Source organism: Geotrypetes seraphini, chromosome 3 (assembly GCF_902459505.1).
Source record: "Geotrypetes seraphini chromosome 3, aGeoSer1.1, whole genome shotgun sequence".
In the NCBI taxonomy this organism is placed as follows: domain Eukaryota; kingdom Metazoa; phylum Chordata; class Amphibia; order Gymnophiona; family Dermophiidae; genus Geotrypetes; species Geotrypetes seraphini.
Window position 1 is genome coordinate 37,150,483 of NC_047086.1, and position 11,656 is coordinate 37,162,138.

An 11,656-nucleotide genomic window follows, 5' to 3' on the forward strand; every position below is an offset into this window, starting at 1 on the left:
GGACGCTTGGAATGCTCTCCCGGAGGAGGTTGTGACGGAGACTACCATTCTAGGATTCAAGCACAAGTTGGATTCACACCTTCTTGGAAATCACATTGAGGGATACGGGTAATCAAGGTCTCCATCAGGGAGCACATTGCTTGGCCTCTGCGTGTGCGGGTCGCCGGACTAGATGGATCTAGGGTCTGATCCGGTGAAGGCGTTTCTTATGTTCTTATAAGCAGCAGTCATAAATGTGCGGTTGCAACAGTATGAATAACAAACTTGGCATCCATCATCCAGACATGGTGAGACATTGAGAAATCCCAAAGGACCCTCCCGCCCCCCCACTAAAACTTTCATACAGAATTCTGTTGAGGGTGAGTGCTGGTCAGCATAACACATTAAGCACAAGCGGAATACACTACTTATCCCCCATAACCTCTCAGATCTAATAGGCTATACAACAGATTACCACTGACATCTCTAATTGCTGAAATGGCCACAGGATAAAAGGAATGTTGGAACACAATAGTTATAGCACTAGCTCAGTCCTGAAGAAGGAATCAAAACGCGTAGATGGGAAGCAGTGCGCTATATAGCTGAACAAAAGCTGCATAAAAGCTAAGTTCATTTATGAAAATTAAGGATTGAAAAGCTGAAAAGTTCAAAAGAAAGAGTTTTACGATATTATATGAAGGTTGAATAACTGATAAGAATGGAAGATGTAATGAATATTAGAAATTAATAAAAGATAACAAACAGAGATAAAAAGTTTAAATTAAATTAGGTTTTAATATAAATTGATGATTGATATATAATAAGTGTGGCAAAAGGCTCTGATACACACAGGGTGAATTCAGTGAGGAGTGATGCTGCGCTGACAGGAATCCATCAGAGTAGCGTTCTGAGATATCCCCAGTGTGTCAACATCATTGAAGAGTTCTTTGCAATCTTGATTATATATGGCAAGACAGATTTTTTTGAACTTTATTTAGTTGCTCGCCATCAGCCCATTTAACAGTTGAATCTCTAATCTCTAGCATTTCAGTTTCCATTTCTGTTTTTTTGTGTCGATCTGGAACATGCTTGCTTTATGATGAGTTGGTTTCCTGGCTCCTCATCGCCACCACCTTGTGAGAGATTGAGTTATGGAGACCCTGTCTTATTATGTCCACGCAGGGCCCATTTGGTCCCAATTACACCACTGGGTCACTTTATATTTGAGGTGCGCTACACCATGGAGCAATACAAGAGCATTATAACATTCATATCTTTGTTTTCCTGATAATTCCTAACATTCTATTTGCTTTCTTAGCTGCCACCGCACACTGAGCTAATGGTCTCTTAAACTCTGAAAGCGTGTGCCCTCTTTGTAAAAACTATGCTTTTTTTCCTCCAAAGAAAGTGCACATTCCTTCCAAATGAGGGTGCATTCATAATGATATTGCTTCTATAATGAGAAAAAAAAGGGAAAAACCCCAGCCAAGATAAAAATTCTTATAAACAACACAGGAAATGATATGAAACAAACATTTCTGTGCTGCACACCCTTTACAGTCAGTAATTTTATTCTTTAGAATGGTTTCTACCATTGCGTTTCTATCATATCTCCCCTCTCCCGCCTTTCCTCCAAAGTATACAGATTGAGATCTTTAAGTCTGTCCCCATGCGTCTTATGACGAAGACCACACACCATTTTACTAGCCTTCCTCTAGACCGACTCCATCCTTTTTAGATCTTTTGGAAGTGCGGCCTCCAGAATGAGGTCTCACCAGAGTCTTATACAGGGGCATCAGTACCTCCTTTTTCCCTACTGGCCTTACCTCTGCCTATGCACCCTAGCATCCTTCTAGCTTTCACCATTTTCAACCTGTTTGGCCACCTTAAGATCATCACATACAATCACACCCAAGTCCCGCTCTTCTGTCGTGTTCAACCCCTAAACTGTACCATTCCTTTCGGTTTTTGCAGCCCAAATACATTACCTTGCATTTCTCAGCATTAAATTTTAGCTGCCAAATTTCAGACCATTTTTCAAGCTTCGCTAGGTCTTTCTTCATGTCATTCACACCATCCTGGGTGTCTACTCTATTGCAGATTTTGGTATCATCTGCAAAGAGGCAAATCTTACCCGACAACCCTTCAGCAATATCATTTATAAAAATGTTAAAAAGAACAGGCGCAAGAACAGAACCTTGAGGCACACCATTGGTAACATCCCTTTCCTCAGAGCGATCTCCATTGATCACTACCCTCTGTCGCCTTCCACTCAACCAGTTCATGATCCAGCCCATCACTTTTTGATCCATCCCAAGGGCACTCAGTTTATTTATTAGATGTCTGTGTGGAACACTGTCAAAGGCTTTGCTAAAATCTAAATACACCACATCTAGTGCACTCCTTCTATCCAATACTCTGGTCACTCAGTCAAAGAAATTGATCAGATTTGTCTGACAGGACCTGCCTCTAGTGAATCCATGTTGCCTCTGTTCTTGTAATCCACCGGATTCCAGAAACTTCACCATTCTCTGTTTTAAAAGGGTTTCCATTAATTTGCTTACCACAGAAGTCAGACTTACTGGCCTGTAATTCCCTACTTCTTTCTTACTTCCACTTTTGTGAAGAGGGACCACATCCGCCCTTCTCCAGTCTTCCGGTACCACTCCCGACTCTAGAGAAGCATTGAAAAGGTCAGTCAGCGGAGCTACCAGAACTTCCCTAAGTTCCTTCAGCACCCTTGGATGTACACCATCCAGCCCCATCGCTTTGTCTACTTTTTAGTTTAGCTAGCTCCTCATGAACACAACCCTCTGAAAATGGATCGGAGTCTCCCACTCCTCAATCCCTATTCACATTTGTCATCTTCAGTCTCACTCCTGGCGCTAACCCTAACCCAATCTTTTGTACTTTATAAAAGCTAAACTCTTTTCCTTACTTTCTCAGCTACTTCTTTTAAGAGCCAAAGCGACTTTCTTTTCCTCTTACTTACTTGCCTCACAAAAAGGTTTGTCGCCCTTACAATAAGTCTTTCACTAGAGGGGTCTGCTGCCTCCTTCAGTTTCTCCTTCTGAATGTGAGCCGGAAGGAGTTTTTCTGATCTGCTCTGTATATTTCTTTTTTTTTTCTTTTTTGTCTTTTTCGCAAATCTTTGATGGCTCTTGGTGCTCAGATCTCCCTTCATCGAGAGTTCAGCTCTGCCTGTGTGGAGGAGAAGTAGACTGAGGTCTAGAGCTGACAGGCCAATCCCTCTGTGGTACCTGTTGGCCAGCCTGCATAAATGTTTTTGGAGTTTGGGGTCCATTCCCCTTGTAGCATTTCTCACCTATTGTGTCTCAGGGGCTTGAGCGCAGGCTGTTAGGCATCTATAGGGGGCTAATCAGTGCTTTGCAGGATGCTGGCTACGTTTCACCTCCCCACTTTCACGTCTGCAGGGTTTCGAGGCTTAGTCAGAGATTGGTCTGACTGTCAGCCTGAACATTCAGTGTTGGAGGAGCGATCCAGTTGAGGCAGCTTTTTCTTCTCCCAGATCCAGCTACTTTAGAAACTGAGGCAGGCTGTAGACATTCTTTTCAAGTTTCTGCCCCTTCCCATAGGCTTCCCCATCACAAAATCACTGGGGGGGGGGTTGTTTTCGTTAAAGCATTTTGGTACTGTTTTTTGGTATCAAAATGCCGCTGCCACAGCCATCTTGAATTTCCCTAATTTTTTTAAAGTTCTCCAGAACCTTCAAATCACCTCGTTTTGCCTTAAAACAGGCAGGGATGCAGTCTTCAGGCTTCTTTACCACTAATTCATGCCAGGTGTGCGCTGGATGAGTGCCCAAAGAGCACCCTTGTGCCATGTGCCATTCAGCACATGAATAGCTTAACTTCCCTTTGCTGTCTAGGGCTGAGGAATGGTTAAGGGGGTCCATCAATTAGGAGTAAATCCCTTCTAAAGTCCTGAAATAATGATCATCCTGAATGCGTGGGTGTGGAGGCCGCAGAGCCCAAGAGACGCAAGCTAGAGTCATCTAAAGGAGACTCTATGCTGCCCAATATGGAATTTTCTCTGGAATTTGTCAATCTAATGTGGAGAGCTTATCTGGATGACCAATATCCCCAGGGGATGTCTGGCAGCGCATCAAGAGGCATATGGGAGGCTGGGGTTCTCAGAGCATGTCTGTCTCAATGTCAGAAGCTGGCCAGGATCTGGTGGGCCTTTCCAAGGGAGTCTAAGAGGATGAGGGGTCTATTTTTATGCCTTTACTGTCGCAGAACGAGCCCTCCCTGTCGGAAGATCAGGGTCGCAGGCAGATGTGAGTACGCAAGATACAGTGGTGGCCCTTGATCAAGTCCGCCATCTGTTCAGACCCTCGGCTCTGTTAGAGCTTATCACTGACTCTTTACAAAAGCTAAACCTGGACTTCTAGCAGGTACTCTCTGCTCCTTGCTCTATAAGGCTCAGTCTTCTTTATTTCCCTGGTATTCTGATATCAGCGTATTAGTCACAGATCACTTAAGCTAGCTAAGACAATGGTATGGCCGTATCCAATTACACAGTATATCAGCAGCTGTTCACTCAATCCAAGGTAGATTCCTTGGTAGAGCAGGTAACCAAACACAAGTCCCTACCAAGTGAGGGAGGTGTGGTATTAAAGGATATGCAGGATCACAGAACGGATGTGATTATTAAAAGACAATTCAAAGCGCTGGCCTTGGGAATCCAAGCAGCTGCAGCAGCTTCCTTTGTGACATATTCCTGTCATAACTGGTTGCAGGGACAGGAGCTGGCAGAGGGCGAGTCTTTACCCTAGCTCCTATTAGCTGGAGTAGATTACATGGCTGATGCTCTCTACGATATCAGAGTTATGAGCAAGGTTTTGACTTATTCTATCTGTCCACAGAATGCTCTGGACCAGGTGAGTGTCCGTCCAGAATGACACACCTATTGCACTAGAAAAAGAGATTAGGTTCTTACCTTGCTAATATCTTTTCTAGTAGATAGGTATGTAATTCTGGAGCTCCGCCCTGTCAAGTTATCCCCTGCGCCTGCCTACTGTTTCAATCAGAACATTTATGTCCAAACTGAAATTTGGATGTCAGACCTTAAAAATATAAAGAATAATCTATTGCTATAAAACAATGGGGTATTATTTGAGCACCGTAAATGTTTCTGTTTGGCATGATTGTTTTGATTGTTATAATATCAGAGAAGAACAAAGTACACGCAGCTGGATTTTGGTCTCGATTAAATATACTGAAGGATTCCTTGTTTCTTATTTATACCTAATTAAAAACAGAACATAACAATATGCTTGTATACTGCAGCTACCTCTCAGTTCTGTGCGGTTTACAGAGTAAAGATACTGGACATTCACAGTGAATTACAATCCATTCGTTAAAATATTTACCAAACAAGTATGTTTTTAACAATTTTCATGGTTTGGGGAATTTCCCATACCTCTCCTTCATATGTGTTTCTATCGTTATCGCTATCGTTTGCTTTGGTACAAACTGAAGGGGGCAGCAGAGCCCTCTAATGAAGCAGGAGGGATTCAAAAGCTGGAGTGGATTTCCTCTGCATGGCTCATAAAATTACCCCTCCATCCAGAATGACACATCTTTCTACTAGAAAAGATATTAGAAAGGTAAGAACCTAATCTGTTTTTAATTGTAGATACTCTAAAAAAATGACTGACTAGAGGGTTATCATGACATTGGATCACCCTGACTTAAAGATGCAAGGAAATATATACAGTAGTTGAAAATTAAAATTATGTTGATGTTTTAAACGCAAATGTGACATAGAATTCCGATGGAGTTCAGTTGTTTTATTTTCTTTAATGCTAAACAATATATCAGACAACTTAATGAAAACAAGAACACAACAATTACAATTTTATTTACAGAAAGGATAAAATTAATTGTAGCTAGCAAAGCAATTTGCTATGCATTTTTTACCAGAAACATAAAAGTCAGATTTTATTCAGAATGCATTACAAAGTACTGGGCTCTATAAGCAAACTATAGAAAGTAAATCTGGGAAATTTAAGCCAAGCTCTTCTTTTGTAAGACAGAGCTTTAATTTTAGGAATAATCAAAAGAACAATTTACATTTTATCCTGTTCTTTCAAGTGACATGCAGTGTACAGCAATCTAGGAGTCATATAATAAAATTACTAAGTAGTAGATTTGAAACAAACCAGAGAAATAATTGAATTCTGAAATTTGTTGCCGGAGAATGTAGTGAAAGCAGTTACCTTAGCAGGGTTTAAAAAGGGTATGGATAATTCCCTAAAATAGAAGTCCATAGGGCATTATGAAGATGGAGAAATCCACTGCTTATTCCTAGGATAAGCAGCATAAAATCTGTTTTACTCTCTTGGGATCTAGCTCGTTACTTGGGACCTGGGTTAGCCACTGTTGGAAACAGGATACTGGGTTTGATGGGCCTTCATTCTGTCCTAGTATGGCAATGCTTATGTTCTCATTGATGTATTTCAGTTGCTTGATATACTGCTGTTGATATTCAGAAGTGCATAAGGGTGTTAATCCCTAACACGCATTTAGCACATGCAAAAACACTTACCACAAAGTCCATTAAAGCGTTTAGTGGTAAATAACTTGCCTTGTGCTAACGAATTAGCGTGCAGTTGGCACATGAATTCATATCACCTACAAAACAGGTGCTGGTATAATACTAAGGCGAAAAGGTGGTGACCTTACCCAGAGGAATGCTGGACTGCATCGAGAAGGGTATAACCAGTAGAAGAAAGGAAGTGTTGATACCCCTGTACAAATCATTGGCGAGGCCCCACTTGGAGTATTGGGCTGTTTTGGAGGTCGTATCTTGCTAAGGATGTAAAAAAGACGAAGCCATTCAGAGAAAAGCGACAAAAAAAATGGTTCGAGGTTTGCACCACAGGACGTAAGAGGAGAGACTCGATGACCTGAACATGTCCACCCTGGAGGAAAGTGGAAATAGGGACAATATGATACAAGATCTGGCATGTTTTTCTGTAGCAGAACAAGTTGCCCCTAGTGGTAAACCCACAATTGAATGTAAAATCATTTAAATCAATACTAAAATGTCATTTATTTGTTTGTACCTCCCTTGACTCATTCTCTTGCTGCCCTTGTGTTTGTTTAATGCACATTGAATGTAGAATCAGTTATAAAATCTTACTTCTAACATTCAATATAAAATCAAACAATCAACCAGATTTCATCAACAGGCTTCTAATTCCTTATAACTCATTAAAATCTCTCCGGTCAATATCTCAGAATCTCCTAATTATTCCTTCATTGAAATCAATTAATACGCTGCGCTCCAATAACTTTGCTGTTACCGCCCCTACTCTATGGAATTCCCTACCTAACCACTTACGTAGCGAGTCTGATTTAAAACAATTTAAAGCGCAGTTAAAAACATTCTTGTTCCAAGACGCCTTTGGATAACAACTGTCCTTTTAAGGACAAAACTGAAAGAAAATTGTTACCATCCCATTCCTACTGTTTTTTCCCTTTTATGTTACACCTTTTCTATAATAATTGTAGTTCTTCCCCACTACCCTATTGTTTGAAGTAGGTCCGTACATTTTATCAGAGTTTTTACTTAGATTTTGATGTTATTTAGTATCCCATGTTCTTACGCGTTTATACGTAATTTTATATTGTAAACCGCTTAGAAACCTGAATAGGCGGTTTAAAAAAATCTTTTAATAAACTTGAAATGTATATGTTTTGTTACCTGCCTTGGATACAGACTGGCTATACCTATAAATAGTAAAACTAGCGGTGTAGCGAGGGGTCAGAGGTGCCCAGGGTGGTTGCACACCCCTTCCCCACAAGCTCTCCCCCCTCCCCACCTGTTCGCTGCCTCCCTTCCCCCATACCTCTGTAACATTCCTGGCGCGAGTAGCAGCCCCCAAGCTGATGTCGCGCCAGCGTTGGCTCTTCCTCTGATGTCACTTCTTAGGTGCGGGTCCAGGAAGTGACATCCGAAGAAGAGCCGATGCTGGCGTGACAGCAGCCTGGGGGTTGCTGCTTGCGCCAGGAGCGTTACAGAGGTGTGGAGGAAGGGAAGGGTGTACATGGCAGCGGGGGGTGGGGAAGATGCGGAGGGCAGAGAGGAGGATGGGTGCCTGTGCCCTCACCAAGACGGCGCCCAGGGCAGACCCTCCCTCTTACTATGCCAAGTTTGTAATCAAAAAAATTTTTTTATTAAAAAAATTTTTATTTATAAGTTTTAACAATTCACAATCGTTACAAGTCAATAATAAGAAAAATTACAAGGTAGGCTGAAATTAAAACTAACATTCCAGATTACTTAAAGAATATCACCTTATTACAATAATCGGAGACGTAGCTGAGGAAAAACTGAAATAAGACTAAACTAAACTAAACCGTAGGTTTATATACCGTATCATCTCCACAATCGTAGAACTCGGCACGGTTTACAGGAGTTGAGAGAGAAAGGAACTCCAATGAGGTTAAAGGGTATAGTGAGAAGGATATTTGGGGGGCTTAGGATGCCGAAGATGGGGTAGGTATTACATTTTTGAAAAAAGCCAGGTTTTCAGATGTTTGCGGAAGAGTTGGAGAGACACCAAACAAAATAAATATCAGGCAAACTAAAGAGGCGACCTGACTGCTCATGAACATTTCTTTTCAGAGCTATCTTGAGAACAGTAAAACTCATATAGTCTCTCTATCTGAAATAAACTTAAGACAACTGCTGTGGATCCTAAAACATGTATCTATTACCTCTAAATGTCATAACACACTTACAAGGGTATCTTAGAACAAAGGTTGCCCCTACCTGTCTCAATATAAGAAACTGCTTTCTTCTCCTCTGGGTTGAACGAGATACGTCAGGATACATTTTTATAATATTTGTCAAAAAGGGAACATCTTTATGCTTAAAAAAAGCATCTTTATGCATCCAATCCCTATCCGAATCAATGGCAAACTGTACTATTAATGTAGCAGGAACCTGAACCTCAGTATCGGACCTCTCCAGAAACTGTGTCAAATTCAAACTATCAGCAGATAAATTCTGCTGGGTAGGATTTTGAGATTTAACTCTCGTTGGGAGGTAATATATTTTTGAGAGAGGTGGATGCAAGGTTTCTGGTACTTTCAGAATTTCATTCAAATATCTTTTAAACATAGCTAAGGCAGTTATAGGTTGAACTTTCGGAAAGTTAAGAATCTGGAGACTACATCTCCTAATGAAATTTTCCATCATTTCTTGTTTAAAGTGCAAACTAGCACTGTCCTTAGCCCAAGTCAGAGCTTGTACTTCCAAAGTTTTTATCTTAATCTCAAAATCACCCATTGTATTCTCCAAACTTGATACTTTATTTTTAAGTTCCAAATTTTCTGAAAGCACGGTGGTACAACGCGTAGAAAGTTGTTGAATTTGATTCCCCAGTGAAGTTTACATATTTGATATGGCCTCCCATATAGATTCCATGGTAATTACCTTAGGCCTTTGTAAAGGAACAATCTCAGTTTCAGAATTCTCTGTAGCTCCCAAAGTACCTGTAACCACCTCAGTTATCAAGGAAACTTCTTGGGCTCCCAAAATACCTGTAGTCTCCTAAGTAATCAAAGAAACTTCTTGGACTTGCTGTAATCTCACTACCGACTGCTGCGATCTTGAAAGCTCCTCCTTCCCCCTTCCAGGGTTGGTCCTCCCACTCAGAGAGGCCAGCAAGAGGGCATCCCGAGCCGGCACGTTGAAAAACGACTCCTCCTTCGCAATGGGGCAGCTAGGCGGACTTTGCTCATCCGGAGATAGAGTGGCACCCTCGAAGGAGAAGTCCCGCGCCTCAGCTTGCGCGTTCTCTCCAGCCGTGGAAACCTCCGGTTGTGGGGTTCGTGAGCCGCGATCCACAAAGGCGTCCTTCGGGACAAATGGTGCTGCCACTTCCTCGGGGGAAAACCCAGATTTTTGACTTTCTTTTCACCATAGCATAAGAGGAAATACTCCACCAAAAGCACGACGGCGTCCCCGCAAATGCATGAGGCCGTCATCTCGGGTAAGCTCCACCTCCTTCTTGGTCTTCTAACCGTTTAATAAAAATTTGATGCATTTGCTTATCAAAACTACTAAGCGAGTTACAATTAAAAATTGGGGGAGAGGACAGACAAAAGTAAAAGATTTTTCCATAAAAAAAAAAAAATTAATAAAAATAAAAACAAAACTATAAACAAATGGACAAACATGACACAAATGGCTAATTGGGTGGAAATAAAATTTTAGATAGGAAAGAGAGACAATTAAAGGAGAAAACAGAAGGAACTGGGATGCGGAAAAAAAAATTAAAAAGAAGGAAAATTCTAAGCGACAGGAGATAGAACCTACACTTAAGGGAGATTCTAAAACTTTGGTAAGAAAAACCTAAGCTTATGGGATGAGTAAAACATAAACAAAAAGTTCATAAATGTTGGTGCTTTTTCTGTTCACTTTCATTTGCTAACAACGGAAATAGAATATGCTGTAGACATTTCCTATGTCATTTCAAATGAATGTACATCTTTATTACAGGGAGCCGCGCTGAATGTCCCACGCTGCTCCCGATGCTCATTGAGTTCCTAAGAGCGTCGGGAGCAGCGCAGACCATTCAGCACGGCTCACCGCGCTAGAAACCGCTAGCGCAGTTTCGTAGAATAGGGGGATAGTTAGGTTAACTTGAAAGTAGACCAGAGGTCCAGTGAGTTCGGTTTCTTCTCATTGCCTAATAGCTCTCTGGGCGTACTGTTTAATCTCACAGGTGGTCGATGTCAGCAGAGAAGGAAAAGAAGAAGTGTTCTATGGACCCACGCTTCCTTTTGCATCCAATGGAATTGCTGCCTGCTTCCTCCCGGCCCCCTACTTCACAAGCCCCAACCTCCAGACCTTGCAGGTGCCTCACCACAGAATGAGCAGTCTGTGACTGAAACGCAGCGCGTGCAACCATCCATCTGAGATGAACGACAAAACATGCAGCTGGATTTTGGTCTCGATTAAATATACTGAAGGATTCCTTGTTTCTTATTTGTCTTCAATTCAGAAAAAACAAGTTAATGGGGCAAATTTAATGCTATCGGTCTCATCCAGTGAACTCTCCTTATGTTTGGGACAGATTTTGTAAATCATTGTTTCAGTACTCTATGTTGAAAATTCATTTCTTGCCTGTGTAGTAAATCATTCTTTAAATGTCTTTAAAAGTACTTATTCCTGTTCCAAAGAGTATTTCTGTTCTGGGCTTCTGCATAAACCATCTCACCAGTAATTATTTCCAAGGGCAATATAACGCTCACACAAGAACACCTAATTAATAACAGAACATAACATGACAATATGCATGTATACTGCAGCTACCTCTCAGTTCTATGCGGTTTACAGAGTAAAGATACTGGACATTCACAGTGAATTACAATCCATTTGTTAAAACATTTACCAAACAAGTATGTTTTTAACAATTTTCTAAATGGAACTTAATATAAAATTACTAAGATGTTTAAACCATACTAGTCTTTAAGCCCGTTACATTAACGGGTGCTAGAATAGATGTGTCTGTCTATCTTTCTTTCTGTCTGTCTCTCTCCTTGGGCCGCTGTCTGTCTTTCTTTCTGTCTCTCTCTGTCACTCTCTGTGTGTGTCTGTCTTTCTGTGTGTCTCTCTCTCTGTCTCCTTGGCTGCT

General features: G+C 41.3%; 1 protein-coding gene across 5 annotated transcripts in view; it reads left to right on the forward strand.

Annotated features, from left to right (window-relative positions):
• Window positions 1–11,275, forward strand: part of KLHL32 (kelch like family member 32) — a 226,804-nt gene extending 215,529 nt beyond the window's left edge. For 3 of the 5 annotated variants that reach the window (XM_033939689.1, XM_033939694.1, XM_033939695.1), the window contains one exon: window positions 10,745–11,275. In XM_033939689.1, the coding sequence (XP_033795580.1) occupies window positions 10,745–10,906 (162 nt within the window). In that variant the 3' untranslated portion in view covers window positions 10,907–11,275. The remainder of the gene's footprint in view (window positions 1–10,744) is intronic. The other 2 variants (XM_033939690.1, XM_033939692.1) reach the window with 2 other exon arrangements.
• The last annotated feature ends 381 nt before the right edge of the window (window positions 11,276–11,656 follow it).